The 27,552-nt window shown below is 46.2% G+C and overlaps 1 protein-coding gene and 1 long non-coding RNA gene across 5 annotated transcripts; one reads left to right on the forward strand and one right to left on the reverse strand.

Moving 5' to 3' along the window:
• Positions 1–2,775: 2,775 nt before the first annotated feature.
• Positions 2,776–12,430, reverse strand: LOC124249437 (uncharacterized). Of its 4 annotated transcripts, none has more exons than XR_006891395.1 (6): positions 12,359–12,430; positions 9,256–9,370; positions 8,907–9,170; positions 7,856–7,933; positions 4,664–4,853; positions 2,776–4,399 (listed from the first exon to the last, which is right to left on the reverse strand). It is a non-coding gene; the product is annotated as an uncharacterized LOC124249437 (long non-coding RNA). The 4 variants fall into 4 exon arrangements; XR_006891396.1 differs by lacking the exon at positions 12,359–12,430 and adding an exon at positions 5,967–6,070 and having other exon boundaries at positions 9,256–10,924; XR_006891397.1 differs by lacking the exon at positions 9,256–9,370 and having other exon boundaries at positions 12,359–12,424.
• Positions 12,431–12,662: 232 nt separating this feature from the next.
• NEK2 (NIMA related kinase 2) lies at positions 12,663–24,432 on the forward strand. Its single transcript, XM_046682877.1, has 8 exons — positions 12,663–12,833; positions 13,638–13,855; positions 14,410–14,650; positions 16,814–16,896; positions 17,647–17,773; positions 18,670–18,889; positions 20,572–20,697; positions 23,687–24,432. The coding sequence occupies exons 1-8, from the start codon at positions 12,738–12,740 to the stop codon at positions 23,911–23,913; spliced, it is 1,338 nt and encodes a 445-aa protein (XP_046538833.1). The 5' UTR covers positions 12,663–12,737; the 3' UTR covers positions 23,914–24,432.
• Positions 24,433–27,552: the final 3,120 nt, after the last annotated feature.

Genomic DNA, 27,552 nt, shown 5'->3' on the forward strand with positions numbered 1-27,552 from the left:
TGTATGGGGTCAGAGCTCAGCCCTGGAAGCACCCCACTAGAGACCCTGAGGGTGCAGTGGCGGAGGCATGTCTGCAAAGGCTGCTGGGGAAATTTTCTTGGTACTTCAAGAGAAAAACGTTTCACAGCCAGGGACCGGATTCTTCACAAAGTCCAGTCATGGTGGGTGGGAGGAAAACTGCGAGCGAAGGGATTGCAGGACTCAGAGCAAACCACCCCCAGGCTTGGGCAGCCAGCCCCGAGGCACCTTCAGGAACATATCCATCCCTGAAAAGCAGCAGTTTGCTGTCAACATTTCTGTATTCAGACACCGTGCAGTGTCTGAGCTTCCCGAGGGTTCTGAGATCTCGAGTCCAGTCTGCTACAGTCCATTCTCCCCACGCCCACACCCCCAGAAAGAGTGCGCTGGCCCGTGCCGGTCAGGGGCTGGGAGTCCCTGTCACCCTCCTCCAGTGCCGGGAGGGAAGGGCATCCTCATCTGGTGACAGGTAGGGTGGCAGAGAGAGGGCAAGGCTGAGCAGGGTGCAGGCTCTCGTGGTTCTGGTCCCAGGACCACCTGGGGGACTTCCCCAAATCATAGCAGCCTGGCCTCTCCCCTGATTCAGGAGGTCCAAGCTGTGGCCCTGGCATTTTTGTTTTTAAAAAACAAGCCCCAGAGGGCTTCTGATCAACCCCCAAGTCGAGAAGGGCAGGGTACTGAGATCAGATATGAGGCGTCACATATAACTTCCTGCTAATCACCGTTCAGGTGCCAACATTTGTGACTCTTTTATCTGTTTACATTTATAAGTTAGAGCAGATTTGAGGCCAGGCCTCCAACTCTCCTCTCCCTCATATCCTCAGAGAGAGAAGCCTGGCGTGGCGGCTCTGGCAGGACCGCGCAAACCTGCGGCCCTCCTGGCCCAGCTGCGGCCTTCCCCGAGAGGCTGTGCCTGCCCACAGTCAGGATGGTTTCAAAAGTGGTCTAGCGCTTGCCTGGCCTCCCAAAAGCTGGGGCTCAGTTCTAATCGGGGGTGCCCGATGGAAGCATGTCCGGAAAGCGGACATTGTCCACATTGTGTTTCTCAGCAGAGAAAGGCTGGCAGTCACGGCTGTAGAGCGGCTGTTCTCGAATTCAACCTTCATGGGAATCTCCTGGGGACCGTGTTAAAGAGCAGCTTCTGATTCAGCAGGTCTGGGGTGTGGCCTGAGAGTCTGCATCTCTAACAAGCTCCCAGGGGATGCTGTCGCCACCATCCAAGGACCACACTCAAGGGTCTACACCACTTATGAACAACACCGCTTTAGCTATGAACAGGTTGGGGTGCTTGCCAAGGAGAGGCTCCACAGCCAGGTAACCCACTGTCCCAGTTTGCCTGGGACTGAGGGGTTCCCTGGGGATGCGAGACTCTCAGTGCTAAGACCTGGGACGGTCCCATGCAAACTAGGATGCTTGGTCACCCTACCCACAGCCTATGATACAACTAGTTTAGAGGAAGTTTTGAAATAGACATATCTGGGAAAGGCCGGGGAATGCTTACAAAGTAACAAACAAGTTGTTATTCATTGGCTTTAGTATAGAAAAAGCATCTTTAAACCACCCAGGGAAGGGAGATGAAACTCAGGGTCACCATGAAGTGGGGCTAATAAGGAAAGGTTGAGATTGCAGTCTGGGTGGGAAGCAAAAGGGATGACAGAATGAGCCGAGGACGGGAGGAGGGGAGGGGCTCCTATTTCTGCACGAGCTGGCTCTGGTTGGCGTGGATTTTGCATGACACAATTTCAGCTCATTTGTGTTCAGAATGTGCTGTTGCGTGTGTATTAAGTGTCCATATCTAATTCTTATAGGTCACTTTCTCTCCCTTCACGCCTTTGGCGGTTGACCTGGCCCTGCACATAAATTGCCCTGGCCTTCCTGCCCAGGCGGCTTCTAGAGAATGTCGCACCGTGCAGTGGTCTGATGGCTGCAGCCCTGGTCTGGATTTGGTCCCGTCTCCACCCTGCCACGTGCCCTGTGATTTGGGTAGGAAGCGGGTCAGGGTCCACCTGTCCTTCCTTGTCGTCTTTCCTTCACAGGGATGACTGAGGTATGAGGGTCCCGAAAGCCACTGGAGACACAGGACGTCGCCAATATTTGACAGTCTGGGAAAGCCTCGAGGCTGCTGCGGGAAGGCTTGTCCCTACAAAGACTGCACACAGATGTTCTGGGAACACAGCCATGCTCTGGCCTATGGGTTTTGATTCCTAGAACTCAGGAGTATGTGGGTTTGGAACACAGTACCCTCTGAGCTGGGATACAGGAAAGCTTCTTAATGACAAACTATATTAAAATAAGTGCAGCTTTATTTCTTGAGCAGCGGTTAGGATAGGAACTTTGCAGTCAGGTAGAACTGAAGGCAAGGCCAGCTCTGGCACTTTCTAGTGGTCTGACCCTGGCAAATTACTTAACCTCTGGAGCCTTGGTTTCCTCACCTGTAAACAGAGTATAATAATACCTGGTCTTCAGGGTTGCAGTACCTCAGCTGGCACACAGTCAGTGCCCCCGGAGAGTGGCTACATTATGCTCACTGTGTCACTGTCACAGTCTCACGGACTGCAGGAGCCCGGCAGGACCCCTGCTGGCCTTCCTGTAAGGAACCACTTGTCATCAGCCCCTTGTTAATCATTGAAAGCACCAAGATGCTGCCAAATCACTTGAAAAGATGTCTTAGAAATCCACACTTGGTAAAGGAGAACAAAATTCTCAGCTCCCAGAGCTTAAAGACAGTAAGGCTGACTCTTCTTTTTTTCTTTTTAAACAAATGTTTTATTTTGTATGAGTTTTCAATTTACAGAAAAGCTATGAAGCTAGCACAGAGTCCCCATACACCTCACACCAGTTTCCCCTGTTGTTAACATCTTACATCAGCATGCTACATTTGTCACAACTAATGGATCAGTGTTGTTACTTTATTAACTAAAGTCCATACTTGATTCAGATTTTTACCTAATGTCCTTTTTCTGTTCCAGGATAGCATCCAGGGTGTCACATGACACTTAGTTATCATTGTCATGGTCCCTTGGGGTCTTCAAGACTGGCAGTTTCTTAGATTTGCCTTGATTTTGATGCCCTTGACAGCTTTGAGTACTGCTGACCGTCCTTTTACACATGAGGAAGCACAGGCCTGGGAGACGGCAGGGCTGCTTAAGAGAATTCTAGAACCCTCTTCTCCATAATCTTCTCGCTCTGGTGGTGTGTGCAGCAGACCCTTCCCTCACCGTTAGCATGGAGATGAAATTCTGTCAGGTACCGAAACAGCCCAAGGTCTGCCATGACGTGTGACGTCGGGGAGTCACTGGGTCTTGCCTGACACCCTGGACTCCCGGGCCTCCCAGGCCCCATGATGCTCTTCTCTGTGCCACCCTTCCTTGCCTAGATACCTATTCCTGTCAGCCCCTTGCCCAGGCCAGGACCTGCCAGGCACACGGCCAGGCTCTCATATCACAGACTGCTGGGGGATGGGGCTCAGAGAGGAAATAGCAGAGTGGTGGGCTGCCTTCAGCCTGGGTCCCTGGGCAAACAGGCAGCACCGAACAGTCTCGTTCCTGCCCCAGCCCTGTGTGCCCAGGGGAGGCTGGGGGTGGGGTGAAGGCCTTCTCATCTCTCACAGGGAGTCCCGCCCTGGCTCCTCGCTGGGGCAGGGCTTGCTGTGGTCCAGCTGTTCAGTTTTTGTCTGGCTTCCCTTTTTCTGTGGGGAGGCTGCAGGTTTTGCATTTGTAAAAATGACCCTCGTCCCCACCTGCACCCCTCCCTCTGGGTGTGCAAGCACACATGCACACTCATGCCTACCCGTGGTATGCGGCCATCCAGTGTGACGAGCACACCCACTGAGCCAGGCTCGCCCTGACTCCTGACGTGTCCCCTCGGCAGGCCCCAGTTCTGGCCAGAGTGCTTGCAGGAGTGATACGGTTTCTGCGTGGTCTGTGGGTGTTGGGGGGCTTTCTCAGGGATTAGTGAGCCAGACTTCCAAGAATCTGTAGGGTGGGCGTGCTTTCTCTTTTCCCGGTGAGAACCGGTATGGTGGCTGGAGATCTTAGGCTTAACCATTCTGAGCCTCGGTTTTCTTTCCCAGGAAATGGGAATAAACCAACGCTCCGATTACAGGTATGCAGTGAAGAGTGAAAAACAGTGAGTAGCACAGTGTCTGGCATGGACGAGAGGCTTTTACCATTCCTGGCTCTGTGGGCCACATCATCATGCCGGGTGGCACTGTGGCCTTGGCTCCCCAGATGCTCCAGGATAGCCCTCCACTGCTGCCAGGGCAGAGGGCAGTGTGAGGACAGCAGCGTGATGACACGACAGCCTGGCAGGAGCCTGAAGAGCTGTGTGTTCAACAGTCACCCAGACCTCAGATTAGATCTTCTCTCTGTGCACCATGAAACTGCTCCAGAAAAACAAAAGGGCAAACAGTTATCTTTCAATTTAAGCCATGTTTTAGGAGCATTCTGGAAGACGGGTATTAAAATAATCAGTATCAAATACTTTTATCAAGTAATGAGTGGTTTGTATCAGCAATAATTCCCTTCCCCAAATTACTCTGTGTGGTGAATTCTGATTTCATGTGTTGGGTTCTTTAAGAGCAGGGATTTAACTAAGAACATTGTGCTTTGGGTTCAAATTACGTATTTGGGAGAAAGATACATACGTCATTTCTCATGATATCCAACAAACGAGGAACTTCGGAAGAATATACAGAAAGTCTGAAGTTCACCAGAGGTCATGTGGCAGATCTCCCCAGAGGAGTTTCCAGATGTTTCCAGAAAAAGAAGAGAGGAAGAGTGAGGCCTCTGCATCATGTCTGGGATCTGAGTAAGGCCAGTTCTGGAACTTGCGGCCTGTGAGGGAGGAAATTAGGTCTGAGGGCTGGGGACCAGGACTTTTCCTCTCCTCAGCTCCCCACGGCTGCCTCTCTCTGCAGTGAACCAGTAGTGAGGAGGGGAAGAGAAAGAAAAAGTGGGGGGTGGTAAGAGCATCAAGAGAAGGGGGGCAGGCACTGGGGAGTTGTTTGCACCTGCTCATCGATGGGGAAGTGGATTTAAAACCACCCCAAAACAGCTGTGCCTCCCCCTTGCTCCTCTGTCTTGTCATGAGAGCTGTGCACCTGAATGCCTTTGAATGCCCTTGAAGGCAGGTTTGAGAACCCGCCCAGGGCAGGATGCCATGTGGGGGTCTGCCAAGCAGAAGCCAGGGGAAGGAGCCCAGCTGGGGAAGTGTGTGTCCTCGGAAATGCCGGCCAGGGTGGCCATGTGGGGAGCTGTGTGAACGCCCCTCCTGGAGCCTCAGCAGGCAGCAGAAAGCCTAGAATGCTGTGTTTTTCTCTGTGGTTCCACCCAGTGAGAGAATTATACTAAAAACCATAATAGCTATCACGTCTGGAGCACCTTCGGTGGGTCAGACACCACATACATTATTTCACTCAACACTCAGTGAAACCCTGTGAGGCAGGCATTAGTTCCCCATTCTCCAGGAGACATGCCTGCGACTCAGGGGCCCACTGCTCGGGGTCTCATCCAGCTTGTGGGTGTAGGGCCGAGTGGTGGCCTCAGGCCAGGTCAGTGTGACTCAGGAACAGGAGCTCAGAAGCCCCGTCGGGGATCTCATCATGTTACAAGTTGCAATCGGCCAGCTCTCTGGGGTCCAGCAAGGACAGTAAAGCCTGGTCAGCAGGCAGACACCAGGCTTCATGGCACAGCTGTTAAAACAGAACCTAAACTAGACATTGGCTTGCTGCTGTTGATTTTCTCAAATCCCCTCCATCTTAAGTGAAACTAGGAAAGCCACATAAACTAGCTGTTAAGATCCTGGGTGCCGAGGTGGACCCCACCTGGCCTTCTGTTTGTATCTGCTACTCACCACCCCGAGTCAATGATTTAACACCTTTGGGCCTCAAGTTCCTCATTTGTAGATTCCCCAGGGGCAGCTGCGAGATGGGGTGAGAGGATGTTTACCCAGTGCTTGGCCTGAGCTCAGTGACCAGTCAGGTGCCGAGGACTGGAAGGAGAGGGTTGTCACTGCAGACGTTCCTTTCCATGTCTGCCCTGGGATGTCCTCCCTTGTCAAAAGGCAATGGCATTGAGGTTACTCCCCTGCCAGGCTTTGTCAAGGATCAGCGCCGAAAAACAACAAAAAGAACGTGGGGCCCTTCCTTCCGGAGTGAATCCACATTCAAGTCTGTTGCCTATTGGAGGCATCTGGGAGCTCAAGAGGCGCCTTGACGGCGGAACAGACTTAACCCGTGCTGGCGCCCAAGCCTTATGGTTCTGTCCCCTCAAAGTCAAAACCAAAGTTCCTCCCCTGACTTCTTCTGAACCCTGCTCGGTAAGCAAATGTGGGCCAACGTAGCGTTTCCCAGGCCTCTGTGGTTGCATTGGGTCATCGTGGTCACCGCCTTCACAGAGGCTGCTGCAGCCAGCGGGGAATCTCATCCACGGCTGCTATGGGGAAGGCGTCTGCTGTGAAGAATCCTGCATTCCTATGGGGTGACGCGTCATGAGCATGTAACGTGAAATCAACTGCAGGCTCATGTCAGGGGTGTGGTGACAATGAGGGTGGGAAGGCCTCCAGGTCAGGCTGCTCTTTCTCTGGGGGCACAGGACCAAGGTGCAAACAGGCAGGAAGGCAGTGCCCACAGCTGCCATGGAAGCTGCCTGGGGCTGTCCACACACACACAAACACACACACACACAGTCTACCCTCCCTCACTGTCTGGTCCTACTACGACCCCTGCAGGTTGGCTTCTGCCCCCTTGACTTGAAAATGCTCTTAGGTGGGTCACCTAGACTCTCCAAATGACCAAATCTGGCATTTTCATTTCTGGCCTGACCTTGTTTGCTCTTCCTGCAACATCTGGCAGTGTGGATCTCTCCCACAGTCTTAAAACCATCTCCTCCCTCGGAATCTGGGTTACAAGTCATTTCCGTATTGCCTCCTACCTCTTTGGTCGCTTTCTTTGGTCTTCTTTGCTGGCTTTTCTTCCTGCTCCTGCCCACTAAACCTCCAGATTCCCTTCCTATCTCCCGTCCCTCTCTGCCATTCTTGGGGCATATTCATTCCCACCCCTGGCTTCTGTCACCGCCTACTCCCAGCTCTCTATCTCCAGCCCAGACTGCTCTGCTGCGACCTTGAATCCAACTGCCCATTGGCCAGTTCCCCCATAGGCCCTTGGGCTCAACATGAGCATGGTGTGCCCCACTGCAACCTGTTCCTCCTCCAGCATTTCCTCCTGCAGTGAAGGACACTGCCATCTGCCTGGTCACTCAAGCCAGGAGTTGGTCTATTTCCCCAACATACCTGCATCTCCTCTAATCTACCTCCCAGACAGTTCTGGGCTCCCCCCCTCTCTTCATTCCCATGGCCACTGTGTTCATTCAGAAGGTATCATTTCCCCCTGGGTGGCTACGATAACCTCCATACCCGTCTGCCATCTCTATGGCGTTACCACAGTGATCTTTCTAGAGCACAACCTAGTAATGTTTGTCTGCTCCAGTCTTCCACTGGGACTCCATCATCTCCAGAAGACTGCCTCAGCCCTTGGGTCCTCCTGCTCACCTGTCTAACCACCGTTCTCTCAAGGTAACCACGTCCACTCTTTGGTCCACCAACCTACAGGACCCCCACATGCCTTCATGCTTTTACCCACAGTTCCCTTTCTCCTAATTCCAATTTATCCTTTAGATGTGGTTCACATGTCACCTCCCCCAGAGACATTTTCCCTGACCTGCACTCCCTGCCTTCCTTATCAGAGCTGGTTCCTCCCTCTGGGTTCCCTCCGCATTTAGGCAGAGCTCTTCCAGAGTGGGTCTCACACTGCATAGAGGTAGTTGATCTGCTGGCTCACCTTTCCAGGGGGACCTCTTTAAGGTCAAGGGCTGCGTTTTCATCTTTCTATCCCCAGCACCTGTCGCTGTGTCTGTTACTGGTAAAAGGAAAGAACAAAGAGAAGGGGTATTGAGAAAGCTAATGCAGACATAGCTACTTAATAAAAACTGTCACCTGCGGTCAAACCAAGAGCTGAACAGAGCAGCGTTCTGGCTTTGATGGCAGTGCTGGTAAATTTTCAGGAAGAGGGGATAGAATCATAACATGTAAAGCTGGAAGGGTCATTTAAGGTCATTTAAATTATCTCTCTTGTTTTGTAGAGCCCAGAGAGGCGGACTGGATTCCCTAGGGCACACAGCTCATCAAAACAGAACCAGAAGAACCTGGGTCCCCAGGCCTCACACCCACTGCTCCTACACCTTCACTGTGCTGCCCCCTTAAGGGAAAATTAGGAGTGTTCTCTAAAGCTTCTAAAGTCCCTTAGGAACACGCTACAGCCTCAGTATCCATGATTAGTTTTAACATTCTTCTTAAGCAATTTATATCACCAGTATTCTTAGAGACAACAAATACCTTGAATTTATACATATCATGAAAAGCCATGTAAAATTTGTGAATGGCTCTTTGTCTGAAAGTTTATCCTTGTACAGAACAGAAGTCAGCCTTGCCCTAACTTGTAACTTTGGGTGCAAGTTTGACACTATCCCTCTTTAAAATGTGGTGAAGCTCAGAACAAAGCACTATTTGGTTTCAAAGAACCATATTCTTCCATCAGGTGCCTGCCATTAATCCAAAGCCGTGTCTTAGTTTGCATCTTGTCCTTCTGTTTATATCAGTGATGTGTCGCTATTAGGGCTAGGCTCCATAACATTTCATCCTTTCTTCTAGAACATGGTTATTTATCGAGCACGTCCTGTGTCATGCATTTTTCTTTAACATCTTTTAGCTTCTATTATGAACAAACATCTCCTTTTTTTTTCTTTCTAGAAATCTTTATCAGGCACTTTAAAGAATTTCCATAGTCCCTAATTTCAGATTGCTCTAAGTAATTGTGGAGATAAGACACACACCTTTCTTGTCTGAAATTTGAAATGTTCAATATGCAATTCTCGGCGTTCCTGTAAGGACAGGCTTCCGAGGGTGGACCACGTGGGTTTGCTGGCTCCTTGTTTGTTATGGAGTGATGTACAGCCCCCTTGTGGCTCTTTAATGTAACATAAAAAGGGAAGCTGAGGGCAATGAGGTATGGCTTCTTCCGTTTGTTCGTTCAATGGACAAATGTTCATCGAGTGCCTACTAAGCTCCAGGCATGTTTTAGGTGCTGGAGATGCTGCCTGTGAATTAAACAATCAACAACAAAATTATATGCATTAGTTACTTAAGATGAAGAAGATGAAGAAGACGGCCAGTCTAACAAACCTGGGGCCAAGATCAGGAGGTTGATTTTGAACAGGGTAAGTTGGAGATGCCCGTTAGTCTCCCAAATATCTTCTTTTAAAAATTAGTTGGTGTCTCTGGGAATACCTGTAAAACACTTGGGAGGAGAAAACACACACACGATGCCAATAATCTCTTCATCTGAGATTTCACCAAATTTAAATGAAAACTGACCACATGAGAACATTCAAGAAGAAAATTGTGAAGACAGTGAATTAGACCCTGGGTATGGGAGAGTGGTTATAGAGAACTGCAAGCCTTGGCCCCACCCTCACGGAACTGCTCCTCTCTTACTTCTCTGTTTAAACGTAATCTTCAGTTTCTGTCTCAGTCCTTTGTTTCCTGCATTCTTACCACGGTTTGTAACGGCTGAGTTTCCCTGCGTTCTTGTGTGCAGCTACCTGCTCCACCTCCAGGGCTGCACGTCAGTCCTGCTCACTGGGGTATCGTCAGCACCTGGCAGAGCTTCAATTTACATTCATTGAAGGATAAATTTTCAATTTCATATGTCACATAAGATAGAAACACATGAGAAGCTAGTCATATAGATTAGTATATGGCACATTCTAAATGAGTAAAGAACACAGTTAATTGCTCTTTTAGGAGATCACAGCAGGCTGAAGGCAGTCAGGGGAAATTTAAGGGAAGAAACTGGGCATGAGCTGAGCCTTATGGAATGGGCATACTATGAAGCAAGGAGAGAGGAAGTGGCAGGGTATGGGTTGTTTCCTATAAAGTTCCTGATTGGCCTCCACATGCTCCTAGCCACCAATGTCTCTTTACGCTCTGGTGTCCAGTGGTCTCCGCTGGGCTGTCCTGCCCCTCACTCCCACCCAATGATATGGGCTAACTTTGGCTGGTCATTAGGGTTTGTCATGCTATGCCTATGTCACGCTTTTCTTTATCATTGTCATTGTGGCCCTGTTGTCTCTTTTTTAATGAACACCCAGCATATCAATGCCTATCATTATACCTGCCACGTAGTAAGTGCTCAATAAATATTTGTTGAATGAACAGATGTGCCTAGGAGCCACTCTCCACGCTCCTGGGATGGCCCTCTCTCCAATATGTAGTCTCTGCCATCAGGCTTGGGGCATTTGAAACATGAGCACTTGAGGGCTCACTCTGAATCCCTGCATAATTATTAACAAGCTTCTTTCTCATATTTTCATTTAACGAAGATTTATTGCATGCCTCCTTTATTACAGGACTTATGCTGGCTACAAGGAACTTGGAGTTGAGCTACTGTGAGAGCCATATAAATAAAGCACGATAAATAACAAGTTAAGGGTTGATTTATGTACAAAGGGGTCTGTGAACACTGTAGATGGAGGAACTGCTTGTTCTAGTATGCTAGAAAAGGCTTCCTAGAGTACAGGAGAGAAATTTGGCATTGAATCTTGAAAGACAAGTGGTATCCTCTGGACAGACATGATCAGGGGTGGGGGAGTGAATAACAGGGCGTGGTGAACAGCATTCCAGACAAATGGAATAACAGGTGCAAAGAGGATGGTGGTGATGTTGGTGGTGGATCTGAGAAAGCGGGCAAGATTTGGGGCATTGGGGCAAAGTATAAGAGCAGAAGAGTGTGGGGCCGGCCCCATGGCTGAGTAGTCAAGTTCACGTGCTTCACTTTGGCAGCCCAGGGTTCTCTGGTTTGGATCCTGGGCACAGACACACACACTGCTCATCAAGCCAGGCTGTGGCGGCATCCCACATAGAAGAACTAGAATGACCTACAACTAGGATATACAACTATGACTGGGGCTTTGGGGAGAAAAAAAAATAAAGAGCAGAAGAGTGGCCAGAGAGAAGGTGGAGGACTGGATTTGGGGCAGGCCAGCCAAAGCGCTCCATGGATGTCAATCTTTAAGAGATACTAAAACAAAAAATATAATGCCAATTAACTCAGCCACTTGTAGCTCCTTACATAACTTTTGAAACCTAAATTGGTTCCATTCCCTTGAGGTAAGACAGTGCCCTTGAATGTTACTTTAAAAATTCTCCTGGCTGGCAATTTCAATTATGTTATATTCAGTACATGTAATAAATTCCTTATTTTTAACATAAAGAGGTTTGTAATTCTTATTAATAGAAAATCAAGTTCCTTTCTGTCCCATGCCGAACAGATATTTAAAGAAAACTGACCTACTTATCTATTGCCAAATTATTAGCCTTCAGATAATGCACATAATCCTCCATCCAGCCCTGGATGGAGAATTCCAGGGCTCCTCTCCCAGGTAAAAACGGGCCTGTTCCACCGGCTAGGTGAGCTCAAAATGTTGGTTCTTGTGAGTGCCTAGAAGAGGCTATGTTCAATGAAGTCTTCTAAATTATGTGTTCAGCACCCCCAAATAATCTATTTGGTAGTCTTTTCTAAGAAAAATTTCCTTGTAGGAGACTTAAAGGTAAGCTTTAGAGCCATAATATTCTCTTTGGTATTCCAAAACATCAGGGCCTTCCACCTTCTCCCCTGAGGTTTTGTACACACCCTCTGCATTTGAACAGCCCTCGAAATTTGGTGTTCAAAAATACAGTCCCTATATAAAAATCTCAAATCACTATGTTGTACACTTGAAACTAATATAAGATTGTATGTAAACTACACCTCAGTAAAAAGTATATACATATTCTCTCTAGGATGACGGCACCCTAAAGTCATATGTAAACTAAATCATTACTATGAGTATCCACTGTTTTTGCATTGATTCTTCTCTCCTGGATGTTGGACCTAAAGCAAATAATTTAACCTTTCTGTGCTTCCATTTCCTCATGGGAAATTATAACATTACTTCCCGCTTTATAGCTTTCTGTTGAGGAATAAACGAAACGATACATGTAAAGCGCTTGACACAGTTCCGCACCACAGCCAGCACTCATACGCTCATCCTTCAGAGGGACTGTACTTTTCCCCTCTGTACTTGGCTCTCCCCAAGTCTTCAGCGTGACCCCGCCCAGGCTCAGGGTACAGGAACCGGAGAGGGGAGAGTGGGCAGTGTGAGGGGTCAGAGTGCAAAGGTCAGAAGACAGTTGGTTCAGGCAGTGTGCAAAGAAGTCTGAAGAAAGACCTGTGGACTTTGCTTACCTTGGCGACCTCAGCCAGTGGGATAGCACCGCGGAGACCTGCCTGCAGCCGCTTTCTAGCTCCCTCCCTTCCTTCCTTTGGTTTAGCTCCGCCCCTTTCTCTCTAGAGGCGGAAGGCAGGTGCCGACACCGACGCCGCCGCGGTTGCCTAGCGATACGCTTTTCCCAGGATGCCTATGGTGTTGTGTTCTCCTTAGCCAATCAGAGAGACGAAGCGACCTGACCCCGGGCCAATAGGCTGCGAGGCCAGGGCCCGCGACGGTTAAACGGGGCTGGACACTGGGGCGGCGGGGCAGCGGGGCTTGGAGGGGTCTCAGAGTCCGAGGCTGCAGCTCTGGGGCTGCGGCGCGACCTGCAAGAGTCGTGCGGCGGGCCCGGCCATGCCGACGCGGGCAGAGGACTATGAGGTGCTGCACACCATCGGCACGGGCTCCTACGGCCGCTGCCAGAAGATCCGGAGGAAGAGCGACGGCAAGGTGAGCGCGGGCTCCTGCCCTGTCCCCGCCCCTGCTGCGCCCGCCGCCGCCGGCGGGGAGCGAGAGGCCTGGGGGTGTGGATCTCGAAAGCAGGGTGCCCAGAAGAGTCAGCCATCTTCCCCAGGCCTGCGTCTGTCCTGGGTCGCTCAAGGGATGGGAGACTGCGTCTTGTGATGCACTACATTTCTTCTGTCTTTTTTCCTTTCTCGTCCGTCTGTGACCTGCGAAGGACCTTCCATTGATGACAGCTGACTCCCGAGCTATTTTTAGAGAAGGGCAGCCCTCTCAGACATGAGAAAGGGGCAGGACTACCAGAACTGGAGCTCTATGTCTTGCAGTTAGAACTCATTTAAACTATCCATTATTCTGATTATTGATTCATATTTCCCAGTGTGTATGTAGACCTTGTACAGAAAGAAACAGCGGAGAGGAAACTGCCTCGCTACTGATGCAGGGATCTTTCCTAAGGTCTCTCACCCTGGAAAAGCTTGACAGGTTGGGATGGTCAGGGACTTTGCCTATCCTCCAGCTTTGACCAAAGTACCTTTTGCCAACCTCTCACAAAGCAACTGAGGGAGGGTAGGGCGCTGGGGGAGGCCTGAGGTCTCTCATCGCCCTCTCTCCCATGGCACCATTTACAGCTTAAAAATTAGAGGAAGGTTATGGAAATAAACTCAGGGGTCCTTAAGATCATTAAACTAAATTAGGTGATAATGACTGTAGGATCTATTTAATAGACAAGGTAAGTTTTGTAAATTTTAAATTTTGGAACATTCATTCATACCTTGGAAATTCTTATTTCAGATATTAGTTTGGAAAGAACTTGACTATGGCTCCATGACAGAAGCTGAGAAACAAATGCTTGTTTCTGAAGTGAATTTGCTCCGTGAACTGAAACATCCAAACATCGTCCGTTACTATGATCGAATTATTGACCGAACCAACACAACACTGTACATTGTAATGGAATATTGCGAAGGAGGGGACCTGGCTAGTGTAATTACAAAGGGAACCAAGGAAAGGTAAATTTATCTTTTCAGTGTAAGCTGAAAATGGGCCTAGTTTTGTTTCTGTTAAGCATCCTGTTTTAGGATCAGGGACAAAGTACTTAGAAATGTGAAAGAGTGTTCTTGTATTTGTTTGATGGGGCCACAGTACTTTAGAAAATCCTTGGTGAATCAACACCTGTATTTCACATCAAAATAATTTATTTCCCTATTTGTGCACTTTGTTTCTTTTTTTTTTTGAGGAAGATTAGCCCTGAGCTGAGATCTACCAGTAATTCTCCTCTTTTTGCTAAGAAAGGCTGGCCCTGTGCTAACATCCGTGCCCATCTTCCTCTACTTTATATGTGGGACGCCTGCCACAGCATGGCTTGCCAAGCAGTTCCCTGTCCGCGCCCAGGATTCGAACCAGCGAACCCTGAGCCACCGAAGCAGAACGTGTGAACTTAACCGCTGGGCCACCGGGCTGGCCCCCCTATTTGTGTACTTTGAAAACTAGATAATTCGCATCATCCCATCTTTGTAATGGTTTTATTCAGATGTTATATGCTTTATAACTGCTTTGATTTCAGACAATACTTAGATGAAGAGTTTGTTCTTCGAGTGATGACTCAGCTGACTCTGGCCCTAAAGGAATGTCACAGACGAAGTGACGGTGGTCATACTGTACTGCATCGGGACCTGAAACCAGCCAATGTTTTTCTGGATAGCAAGCAAAACGTTAAGCTTGGAGACTTTGGGCTAGCTAGAATATTAAACCATGATACAAGTTTTGCAAAGACATTTGTTGGCACCCCTTATTACATGTCTCCTGTAAGTATCTCAGAATTTACATTCTTTTTTTTTTTTTTTAAGATTTTATTTTTTCCTTTTTCTCCCCAAAGCCCCCCGGTACATAGTTGTGTATTCTTCGTTGTGGGTTCTTCTAGTTGTGGCATGTGGGACGCTGCCTCAGCGTGGTCTGATGAGCAGTGCCATGTCCGCGCCCAGGATTCGAACTAACGAAACACTGGGCCACCTGCAGCTGAGCGTGCGAACTTAACCACTCGGCCACGGGGCCAGCCCCAGAATTTACATTCTTTTTTAACATCTTAATGCAAGCATTCAAGTGCATAGAAATTGAGCTTTTTGTTAGTTTGTTTACTAATATCCAACAGCCAACAATTAATGATACTGTTTCCTTTGAAATTTATATTTTCCAAATGGACCGCCAGACTATTAAACTCCTCTATATCAGCAATTCAGGTAAGGTTTTATTGAGTGACTACCAGGTGCTAAGCTGTGGGATTACAAAGATGAGCTAGGTTTTGTCTCTGCTCTCAAGAGCAGCGTTTCTCAAAGTGCCATAGGTCCTGGACACCAGCTTGGACTCATTTGGAGTGTTTGTTTAAAATGCAGAGTCCTGGGCCCCAAATCCAGTGAATTTGGATCTCTGGACAGGTCCTTGCACTCTGCCTCTGCCCCTCCCCTCACCTTTTTATTTTGGCCTCTATATTTTAACAGACTCTAGATGATTCTTGTGTGTGGAGATCCTGGGTTCAGGAGGCTCACTCACTTCAGATAACGTGTTTTTACAGTGTTAACTTTTCCTACTTGTTCTTTTTTTGTTGCCTTTTCCTTCAGTGGAACGGCAGAGACCATCCACTTCACTTACCTGTTTCTTCCATTGCTAGATATTTTGTTTCCAAAATTTCTACCATTCTAAGGAGGACTGCCAGGCATATCTTTGTAAGAATTATCTTTTCTTCCTTTTTGGTTATTTCCTTGGGGGATAGGTCTCAAAATGAAATTGCTGGGTGAAAGGCTATGAACTGTTTATGACTCTCTAGATATTGTCTGATGGCTTTTAAAAAGCCTGAATCAATAAGGGATAGCACCAGTGTGCTGTAGATGAAATCTGAGCAGATGAAGATGGAGAGGTATTTATTAACTTTTTTAGGAGTTCACAAATATTTCTAGGATTTTCTAAATCTTTTTTAGTTATGTTAACTGAACTGACTACAGTATAAAGCTTGTTAATTAATGATTTTATTTTTGACTAAGATTAGGCATGGCCAGAACAGTGTCATTTTCTCACCGGATCAAATTCCAAATAGAAAGCCTTTAACATAAAGGAAAATTATCTAGAAGCGGTTCTTGGAAAATTTGAAACCCGCACAATTCTTTTGTTCCATTTCCCACCTGCCCTTGCAATTAGATCAGTTCAGCCTTCCCTAAGGCATTGATTGTCAGGAAGTGGTTTTAGGCTCACCTGTTGTACTTTAAGACACTAAGAAGACTCCTCTGTGTTTTGGTACTTGCCCCTGTGCCCTCTTGAAAACAGGAGCTATGTAGACTGGTTTTACTATAAGTGTAGGAGGAGGGCAAACATTAAAACAGGAAATGAGAATGTTTCTTACTGTGGTGGTTTACACAGTGGACTAAGGAAAAAATGTATAATTGAATAATTCAGTTACCTTTTTATGTCTATATCCATTTAAATGTGGGCTAGATACATGTTTTGGTTATTCTGGAATTTTCTCTGGTTCTTTTAAAATGAAGTTTCTAGATTATGAATGTCTTGAGGGTAGAGGGTAGAGGTCTCTCATATTCACCTTTGAATTACCAGTGCCTCGCCTATAGTAACACTTAATATAATGTTTGTGAATGACGAATAAGTGAATGAATTATATATGACAAAGCATATTAGGATAAGATCATTGTCTTTTTTCCAATATGAATTTGAAGATAAAGTATAGAATACCATTTTTTGTTATTATGATGCAAGATCTGATGTAAGCTGAAGCAGCCTCTTGTATTTGAAATTTTTGTTAGCAGTATAAAATATTTATTTTAAAATTTCTTCCTTTTTTTTCCTTGATTGAATATAACCAAAGTTTTTAAGGTTCCATTTTTATCTCAGGGGTAATTTTATAAGTTTTCAAACAAAATAGAGTTTTAAATCCTTCTACTTTCTTACCTTTTTTCCCTCTTAAGGAACAAATGAATCGCATGTCATACAATGAGAAATCGGATATCTGGTCACTAGGTTGTTTGCTGTATGAATTGTGTGCACTAATGTAAGTATGAAGACAGATTTCTAGTCTGAGGTTTGCACTCAGAGAGCTCTGTCACCTTTCACTGGGTTCAGCTTTTTGAACATCCATGCATATTCAAGTCTGAAAGAATTATAAGCTAAGCTAAAATTAAGGTAGATGGACAGGTTGAAACAATTATTTACAAATTAATATTTTAAGCCATGAGGCTGGATCTTGACTTGTTCCAGCTCCGAAGGCGGCTCCCTGCTTCCCCGTCACACTCATGCTTGGCTCGAGGGGAGAGCACGCAGGCCAGGCGGGTGACGTACAGCCACTGTAAGGGGATGGAAGAGATGCGACAAAGATCTCGGGGAGAGGTCTGGGGACTTGGAGATCAGAAAGCGCTCCAATTCTTTCCCCTCTTTTCATTTTTACCCTTCTAAACTATTCTGTAGAGCAGTGGTTCTCAACCAGGGAGGGGGGAGCAGTTTTGCCCCCATGGGACATTTGACAATATCTGGAGACATTTTCAGTTGTCACAACTGGGGACTGCTTCTGACATCTTGTGGATAGAAGCCAGCGACGCTGCAAAACGCGCTCCGCTGCCCAGGACCGCCCCCACAACAAAGAAGCGTAGGACCCCAACGTCAGCAGTGCCAAGACTGGGAAACTTCGCTGTAGAAGAAAAGCTCGGCAGTAGAAACATAAATACAAACTGGAACTTCAGCTGTGCCTTGATTTGGTTCCTATTATATATTTTCATTTCTACATTTAAAAAAATTTCCCCCCCAGGCCTCCATTTACAGCTTTCAACCAGAAAGAGCTAGCTGGAAAGATCAGAGAAGGCAAATTCAGGCGAATTCCATATCGTTACTCTGATGAATTGAATGACATTATTACAAGGATGTTAAATTTAAAGGTAAAGATTATAGATTATCTTGTCTATTTCTATCTCTCAATTAAATTTCTGAGTATATGTTCTCGTAGACCCATGAGACTGAAGAAACATTAAATATAGTTCCTTAGCTAAATCTACTCTGTTACCACAAGTGAAAACATATGTAAATTTGGCAAATTGCGTCTCCTTGCTGCCCTACCTTCTGTGCTTGCTTCATGTCTCCTCCCACTCTGCCCTGCTAACAGATGGTTGGTAGCAAAGAAAGACAGCAAAAAGGATCCAAATCCCCAGTTCCCCTTGTTCTCACCTACCTCAGAGTGGCAGGTGGTACGGGAAGGGGCCAGAAATAAGACTCTATCACTCTACCTCTAGCTTCAATTGGGAGATTAAAGACCATTCGAGATGGGGAGGGGGAATGGTGGCTAACAAGAGCAGAGGGGAAATAACTCGAACGAAGAGATTATGTGGGAAAAATCCAGCCGTGGGATGGGGAGGGAGATGTCCTAGGAATCAGGCTGACGTAAGAGCAGAAGTGAAATGCTGTGGGATTACAAAGAAAGAAACAGGTGAAGTATGGGATTGAGGTCAGTGAGAGAGCATCCTGCTTCGAGTAGTTTAGAGACGCAAGGGCAGTACTTGTGCTAAAGCAGACCCTAGCCATGCCACCAGCACCAGCACAGGGCTCGAGCCCTCCAGGTTAAAGGGGGCAAAGGTAAGTTAAAATCTGTATTACCTTGTGGACCCAGAACCTCATGAGTTAAAGTCACCAGTGACCTTATTTTTCAGGTGTTTAAGACTCATCCTTAAGGGAGTCTTTTCTTTTGGCTTGGAAATACATGCCGTTTTTATGTAACTGCTCTTTTCGGATGAATATTCTGTTATGAAATCTGACTGTAACACTGAATATTTTTTCCAAGGATTACCATCGACCTTCTGTTGAAGAAATTCTTGAGAATCCTTTGATAGCAGACTTGGTTGCAGAAGAGGAGAAAAGAAATCCTGAGAGAAGAGGGCGACGACTGGGAGAACCCGACAAGTTGCAGGAGTCCAGCCCTGTGCGGAGTGAGCTGAAACTGAAGGAAATACAGTTGCAGGAGCGGGAGCGAGCCCTCAAGGCGAGAGAAGAACGCCTGGAGCGTAAGTCTGAACGGGGGCGAAGCCAAGAGAGCTACAGGAAGCTTATTGTGATGTGTGTGAAAATCGAGCATTTTATATGTGTGTGTTCTATTAGAACATTCTCATAAATACTTGAGAAACCGAAATATGTATTGTAGAATACGGAAACTGAGCTTGCTGGCGCCTTCGTGTTCAGCCTGCTTCTCTGAGATGGTTACTCTCTCTATATTGTTGGGCGCTCGCTGTGATGGCCTTAACGCAGTAGCCATCATACTCTACTGTAGAGTTACTTTTTCTTTCTCTTCCTCAATATATATACCCTAAAGTTTTTCCATTGTGAAGGAACATCTTAGAATTTGCTGCCTTCCATAGTGAAAACCATGACCTCTACCTTCTGATATGGCTGCTCCAACACAGTCCAGGTCTCAAATCCTCCAGGACATAGGACTAGATATTTTTGAGCCAATTCAGTAGAGAATGTAGGTACAAGATAGTCTAGGTTTACAAACAATACTCCGATGGGTATTAAGTGATTGGGTGCTAATTAGTTTTTCATGTTGAAAATCCTTCTGCTCCACTAAAGTGGGAGCTGTTACCAGGGTTTTAGGATTATGTGAGGTAGTGGCAGAGTGAGGCTGTTCGTAACATGAAGAGAGGAGTGATGGGGCTGTGACTGTCCCGTACCGCCCTCATGGCTCACTGATTTCGCTTCTGCGGCTTTATGCCCAATTTAAAGCTTATAAGTTTTTTTCTATTTAAGTGTGCTTATAAGCATCCAATGCATTCGTTAACGTTTTCCTTCCTAATGATGATTGCATAGCGCCATGAGATGTGCTTTCTGTGGAGGTACGACCTGTGCTCACCCAGGAACATTTTTTTGACTCTTCTGTCAAAAAAAAAAGTTTTTATTAAAACTTTCCCCAGTGTTGTATAATTTCATATAGAAACTGAAATCTAGGGGCCGGCCCCATGGCCGAGTGGTTAAGCTTGCGCGCTCCGCTTCAGCGGCCCGGGGTTTCACCGCTTCAAATCCTGGGCGCCGACATGGCATCGCTCATCAGCACGTTCAGGCGGTCTCCCACATGCCACAACTAGAAGGACCCACAACTGAAATATACAACTATGTACCAGGGGGATTTGGAGAGAAAAAGCGAAAAATAAAAATGAAAAAAAAACTGAAATCTGAACTTTCTGAATTCTGGGCCGTGAATAAATAATAGCCTTTGTTACTGATCTAAAGGAGCACCTCCTAACTGAGTTGTGGTTTATTCCCCTCTATTTGGGTGCTGTCATTCACCCATAAGAAGGAAGGTCTGTACTGTGAGGCCGGGTAACTCTCGGAAAATGAACTGTTAACCCTTTTCAGTGGAGACCAGAGATGGCTTTAGTTTTTTGTTTTCCCCAGTGAGTTACTTGTACACAACATGCCCAGGGTTGAAACTAACTTTGTACTTGTGCTTAAACCAGTCCTAGTAAGAAAACCTGAGACAGCATACAACATACTAAAACGCTGAATTAAAAACTAGCACAATCACGATGGCTGGGCTGTATGGTGAGAATCCTTTCACAGAGCATTACTAATCGCTGCTCAGGCACGCTAGTCTTAGTGACAAGGACAAGCAATAAGATTATCCAACGTAAATTGTTTTATACCCAGAGCCGCTTGTTAATTTCTTTCTTTCCTCTTCATTCCCTTTTTACAGAGAAGGAACGTGAGCTTTGTGTTCGTGAGAGACTGGCTGAGGACAAACTGGCTAGAGCAGACAGTCTGTTGAAGAATTACAGCCTGCTGAAGGAGCACAAGTTCCTGTCGCTGGCGAGCAGACCAGGTGTGAGAGTCAGCTCAGTAAACAGAAGCTGCTGCTGCCGATGAGGAAACCGGCTTTGCCCCCACGGTGGCTTTCGCAGCCTTTTCATTTGCAAAGTCTCGAATTTTAAGATGCAGTTAATTGCATATATGCATTTCAGGAGAAGTAAGAATTCTGTGATAGAGTGATTTGCTTGCTGGGTTCATAGACCTGAGGCAGTGAGTCATAATGATTTCATCTTCCATTTTACTTCCCCTATCAAACTATGTGTTTAGTATTTGATATTTATCTTTAAAAATTAGGACATTTAAAAAAATGCTGTGCCTTTCAGATTTTTCTCTGGGTACGTTATCAAAACTCTATGTTGCTCTCCATTTTCAAGTAAAAATCCTAGCATTTTACTGTTGCCACATGACCAAATAATACATGCCACATCCTTCATAGAAAGTCAGGCTTAAAGAGCATGATAAGCCAACTGTAGAACAGGCCACCACTCTGGGATCTTTGCTAAGACCTGTTCAAATTGTAACATGTGTCTGTCAAAATTTGGCTGTTTACTATCTCCATACGCTCTGTTATGTGGAGCTGTCTGTGTTTCCCTCATTATTCAGAGTCTAGCATGTAGACAGGCAGCCTTCCCAGGGCCCTGCCTTTCTGTGGGCGTCATCCCATCGCTCTGCTCTGGTGAGACATGGTCAGCGTGGACCCGTGAGCCATCCTCTGACAGGCTTTCTCCGTTTCACAGAAACCCCAAGTCTAATTTAACCTACTCTTAAGATGATAGAAAATGCAAAGTGTTAAACATCTTTTCTCTTGATTTCTTTGTGACACAAATTATTTTTAAAAGTCTTTTATTGATTTGAAAAATTGAGTGTCTGAATTTTCCAATGAAACTTAGAGTTCTTATGGCTCCCTCATACCATGTAGGACAGCATCTGTGAAGGCTGTCATTTCCATCTTGAATAAATTGAGAGAATTTGGTCATTTCAGTGAGCATGACAGCATTTTGAAAATAGAACAGACAAAGAAAACTAAGTTAATTTGATGATTACAATAACTTCATAGTGTTAAATGATGGAAATAGATGAACCTAGTGATGAAAGTAAATGGAACAAAGATTATATAAAACTGTGGCTTTATCTCTGTTAGAATATCTTGTTTCTTTTTTCTCAATATTGCTATCTGCCATTTCAGTATTTTTGTGATACTTATTTCGGCTTTTCTTAGATTCCACACTGCCATCTATAATGACAAAATAGACGTAAATCATGATTACTGTGATAGAGTAAGGAGAAATTTTTATCTGAGCGAGTTTCATGCATGAAACCCATTGCCGAGAATTCCTGAAGGCCCTATTGGGGATGGCTCTTCCAGTTAAAGAGTTTATTTACATCTCACCCTGAGAGTCTTTGAGCAAAAGATGAAAAGAGCTGGAGGAGGATGGTGGGTTTCATAGGTAGGTATAGGAATCTACCTGTATGCGGATCATGGCAAACACTTAAAATGAGCTGTAGGCATGAGTATCCTCTGGAGCTAGGTGATGTTTTAAAGTGCTGAGTGTGTCAGAGCCTTAAAATAAGCAACAAAGCAACGGGGACTGGGTGTCCTTGTGAACTCGGGACAGTTGGAAATATCCCGTCCCTGTCCTTGGGCTGTAAAACTCAGACAGCAGGAAAACGTCATAAATAGATCAAGATCGTCACAGTAAGCAGCAGCATCTTCTTTAAAGATGTTCTTAGTCTGTTTAATGAAACACTAATTCTTCTCTTTGATGAAATATTGATTCTTTTTGTAAACACTTTTCTTTCTTATAAAATTATCCCATTAGTAAGATTTACCAGAATTTACATAGTTGGTTTACAAACGTATACCAGCTTGTACTGTGTACTTGTGGTAGTGAAAGGGGGATCTATCTGAAACAATAGGTTAGGGTCTGGCAATCAGGTGTGCTTTGCCCAGAAACAATGTGTGAAATAGGAAGTCCCAGCCGCTGGAAGGCAGCATTTCTCCGCGCAGCCTACCTCTCCCTCAGTGCGTGGTTTCTTTGCCCTGGAGCACAATTCCTCCAGACCACCCCTGGCTTCCTGCTTCCTCGCTTTCATCAGCTCTCTGCTCAGGTCACCTTATTATGAGGCTTTCCTCACTGCTAACACTACCCAGCACTTCTGTCCTCCTTTCTCTGTGTTATTTTTCCCCAAGGCACATATCACCCTGAGATATTCCTCATGTGCACTAGTTTATTTGTTTACGGTCTATCTCCTCTTTCTAGAATAGGGCCTTTGTTTGGTCCACAATGGTGCACACCATGAGCCCAGTAAATATTTGAACATATTTCTTTTAAATGAACACAAAGGAAAAATAAAAGGGTTCTGGAACTCAAACCTGCAAGTCCCCAACCTCTAGATAGCTCTGTCAGTAGCTAATAGAGTTACCACTTTAAATTTTTTTCATGTAAAAAACACAATTCACGTTTTTCACTATACTCTTCTTGATTTACGTTTTCCACACTGAATTTGTTTAGGTTCTTTTTGAAACAAGTTTCTGGTCAATTAAGCTGCTTTGAAATGTGTTCTTGAATATTTAACCAAAACTGTAGGTGCTCTCCCTAAGAAGGAGCTTCTGCTTCCAGACTTTTCTGGAAGTAATGTGTTCTAGATAGAACACACTTGTTTTCAAGAATAGAGATAAATACCATTGATTTCCATAAGTTTTATATTGTGACCCATAATCCCCAGTGCATTTAACCTTAAGAACAAAGTTGATTGCTAAGAGAAAAAAACATAAGTTCTTTGATTTTTGGCACCTTTTAGAATTATTTTTCTAGTGCTATGGATTAAAAGGCTGATTGATTTCTGCCAGCCTCGTGCCCCCACCTCCTACCCGGAGAAAATAAGACCGGTATCCAGATGTCGAAGGTGAACTGAAAGAATAGTTTTGATACGTCTAAGGATGGAGGAGTTGAACTCCCGTTCAAGTATCTCAAAACTCTTTTTCTCTTCTCTCTCTAAAGAACTTTTTGATCTTCCATCCTCGGTGACTAAGAAGAAAGTTCATTTCAGTGGGGAAAGTAAAGAGAACATGGTGAGGAACGAGAATTCTGAGAGTCAGCTCGCCTCCAAATCCAAGTGCAGAGACCTGAAAAAGAGACTGCAAGCCGCCCAGCTGCGCGCGCAGGCGCTGTCGGACCTGGAGAGGCATTACCAGCTCAAGAGCCGGCAGGTGCTGGGCATGCGCTAGCCGAGCCGGGCTAGGGGTGCCCGCCCCTTAAAGACGGGCGTTGAGGGGCCGCAGCTCCGTGTGCTTGGTTCCGTGAGCCGAGCCTCTTTGTACAGTGAGCGTGATATTTTGGAATAGCTTTTGCTGTTCTTCAGCAACAGTTGTAAAAATGTCCACGTCTTTAATTTTTCTTTTTTAAAGAACACTTTATAGAAAGAATGACCCTTTTTTGGATGGTTGGGCTTTGAATCCTGTGTGTGATTACTACTGGGACATGAAATGTTACCTTCTAAATGTCGGGGGAAATGATGTTAGGAAAAGAATATTTACCCAGTTCTAAATGACTGAGTGGTATGCTTACAATTGTCTAGGTTTAAAATTTAAGTCTGAGGTTTTAAATGTTCTTGAGCTTAGAAAATACCCCATTGCTCTGTAGTGCAAATCTGTCACCTTTTGTGAAAATTTATCACTGATGTCTATATTCTTTTTTTCCTTTTTATTCTATTTAACAGTATGTGAGCTGGCTGTCATCTACCTGCCTCTTTCTCACTAAATAAAAAGAATTCTTAAGTTTTCCTATCTTTACGTCTCTTGCATTTGTCGTTCTCTTAGTTGGAGGGAGTCTGTTTATGATTCAAAGGCATTGGAGGGTAGGGACAAGAACATGGATCTGATGCTCACAGGGCTGTGATGGCAGTTCACCACTCTTCTCATTAGTCCATCTAAGGCAGTGGTCTTTAATTGGGGGCAGTTTTGCGCCCCCCCCCGGGGGACATTTAGCAATGTCTAGAGACTGTTTTTTTTGTGAGGAAGATCAGCCCTGAGCTAACATCTGCCACTAATCCTCCTCTTTTTGCTGAGGAAGACTGGCCCTGAGCTAACATCGGTGCCCATCTTCCTCTATTTTATATGTGGGATGCCTGCCACAGCCTGGCTGGAGGAGTGGGACATAGGTCTGCCTCCAGCATCCAAACTGGTGAACCTGGGGCCACTGAAGCGGAGGGCAAACTTAACCTCTGTGCCGCTGGGCTGGCCCCTGGGGACATTGTTAATTGTAATGATTGGGGGGAGGGTGTTACTGGCATCTAGTAGGTAGAGGTTGGGCATGCTTCTAAACATCCTACAGTGCACAGGACAGCCCCCAGAACAAATTGTCAATAGTGCCACTCTTTAGGAACCTGATCTAAGCGAAAACTTGTTGGAATATACCCCACCATTGAAGGAAACTTATTTTGGTTTTGATGGATTTTTTTTAATATGTCTGACTTTTAATACGAATTAGCAGTCCATGCTGTGCCCATCACATTTTTCATGTGATGTTTTCCCGGCAATGCTAATCCTTTTAGTTTAGTGAAATAAGACTAAGGTATGAGGGTTAATAATAAATGGGAAGAAATAGCTCCTGTATTAGATATTTGATTACAGGTTTATTACACAGTGGGTAATGGAGTTCCATCAAAGACAAATGATATTATCCAAACACAATGAGAAACTGATTACCCTGCCTTTGTGGTGTGTCCATAGATGAATCCTAACAGGACCACTTCGATATAAATGTTGAGTAACTCCTGACCAGCAACATACTCTGCAGGGCCCAGTGCAAAATAACAATGTGGCTCTCCTTGTTCCAAGAGCAGGAACCAAGTACCATCAAAGGTACATATAAAGCCTTGTCCTTTCTTCCAAGGTCTCTCTGCTTATTATGGCATTATTTGCTGTTTAATGTTCTAAGCAAAAAAATTAAAATTTTAAATTATTAGCATGAATTTTACTATTCATCTTTTATATTGTGTGAAGCCAGTTTTAAATACAAATAGCACATTTAACTCATGCGTAGAATCGCTGAAATTACATAATCTGTATTTTGTGGCTCATCCTGGGAGAGTGTTTCAAGCTGCCCAGAAGAGACACAGAGATGCCTGTGAAGGCATCTGGGGACCCCTGATTCTGGTGCCTGCTCGGTTCGCCCTCCCTCCAGCCACCAGACTTACGCACTGCCAGGTTGGAGAAGTCAAGCCAGGCATCTCCCTTTCCCTCAGGTCCGCTGCCCCAACCCCTGGCAGACAGGTCACCCCAAGGATCTTTACACCTCCAAGCTGGGAATTTCTTCGTACCTGGATCAGGGTACCTGGATCACCCCTGCTAAGTTATGGCCTCCAGCTGGCCGTCCACAGCCATGCCATGGGGCTACCAGCCCCAGGAGCGTGGAAAGGCATCGGGGGGGGGGCAGCTGCTGTGTGCCCTGCCCTGAGACGCTTCCGGGCATCGGCACCCAACCCTGACCCTTCCCTTGCCCATGTCCAGGCTCCCTGTGGGAGCAGCGTAGGGCAGTGGTCATGGGGCATGCGCAGGAAGGGGAGGCTGAGCGGGGGCCCGGTGCACCAGGGGTGGGGGAAGCTGGTGGCAGGAGGCAGGACTATGCATGAACTGAGGATCCAAGCCCCCCACGTGTGCATTGTCCCATCGAACTTGACTCCCAAAACACAATTATGAAGAATTTCAGGACTGCAATCACAGAGCATTAAACCCCAGGACCTTCTGAATGCCAGGTCCTTCTACACATGGGGCCTGTGTGACTGCACTGGTCTCACCCTCACGAAACCAGCTCTTTCTTTAGGCAACTCCTTTCCTCCCTTAGAAAATAGTAAGTATTGTTTCAGGTGCTATTTCAAGTGCTGAAGATACAGCAATGAAGAAACACTGAAATCTCTGCCCTCAGGGAGATTCCATTCAAATGGGGAGATAGTAAACATGGCATGTTAGTGCCTCCGGAGCAGAATGCTGCAGGGCGGGGAGTAGGGAATGGGGGGGTTGCAATTTCAGAAGAGGTGGTGATGAGGGGTCAGCAGGAAGAGGAGGAGGCTGCCTTGAAAGGGGGCAGAGGCTTGGAAACACAGAAGAAAAGTTTTTAAATGGATTATGCATCCCCTCTGCCCGCTCTAAAGCCAACAAAAGTTTGTTTCCTGTTCACCCTCAATCTGGGAGCATCCGGCGGGATTCGGCAATGATGGTAGATTAGAAGGAGATCTCTTCGATGGGGAGGTGAGGGGAGTCCTCCCAAATGATGCTTCTCCAGCATCTCTTTCTAAGATCTTTCTAAACTGCTCTGCTAGACACCAACACACGCTTACCTTTACAGACTTTACATGTTGAAACAATAATGAGTTCCGGCGTTCGAAAAGGGTCATTGGATTTGAGGAAGATTAACCACCTGTTGTGAGAGGCAGCAACCACCAGGTGGCGCCATGGTTCTGTTAGACCAGAAGTCCCACACTCCACACGGCCAGGACAATCGGTCGTTACTGAGAGATGACCCGCCAGGCGTGGGTTAAATGCCTTGTTCCCATTATTTCATTCAATCTTCACAACACCCCCTGAGAAACAGGCATCATTAGTGTCACGTTTTACATGGGGACACCAAAGCTCACAGATCACAGCTGGGAAGAAGCACTACTGGTTTCTCAAGTGACTTTTTTTTTTTTTGAGGAAGATTAGCCCTGAACTAACACCTGCTGCCAATCCTCCTCTTTTTGCCGAGGAAGACTGGCCCTGAGCTAACATCCATGCCCATCTTCCTCTACTTTATATGTGGGATGCCTACCACAGCATGGCATGCCAAGCAGTGCCATATCCGAACCCGGGATCCAAACCGGTGAACGC

The sequence above is a fragment of the Equus quagga genome, chromosome 13, assembly GCF_021613505.1.
Source record: "Equus quagga isolate Etosha38 chromosome 13, UCLA_HA_Equagga_1.0, whole genome shotgun sequence".
In the NCBI taxonomy this organism is placed as follows: domain Eukaryota; kingdom Metazoa; phylum Chordata; class Mammalia; order Perissodactyla; family Equidae; genus Equus; species Equus quagga.

Excerpts from the sequence above, each read along its gene's own strand:
- NEK2 (XM_046682877.1), top strand. The coding sequence starts at position 12,738 with ATGCCGACGCGGGCAGAGGACTATGAGGTGCTGCACACCATCGGCACG. Across the intron at positions 12,834-13,637 it reads GGAGGAAGAGCGACGGCAAG|ATATTAGTTTGGAAAGAACT; the intron begins GTGAGCGCGGGC and ends TTCTTATTTCAG. Across the intron at positions 16,897-17,646 it reads TATGAATTGTGTGCACTAAT|GCCTCCATTTACAGCTTTCA; the intron begins GTAAGTATGAAG and ends TTTCCCCCCCAG.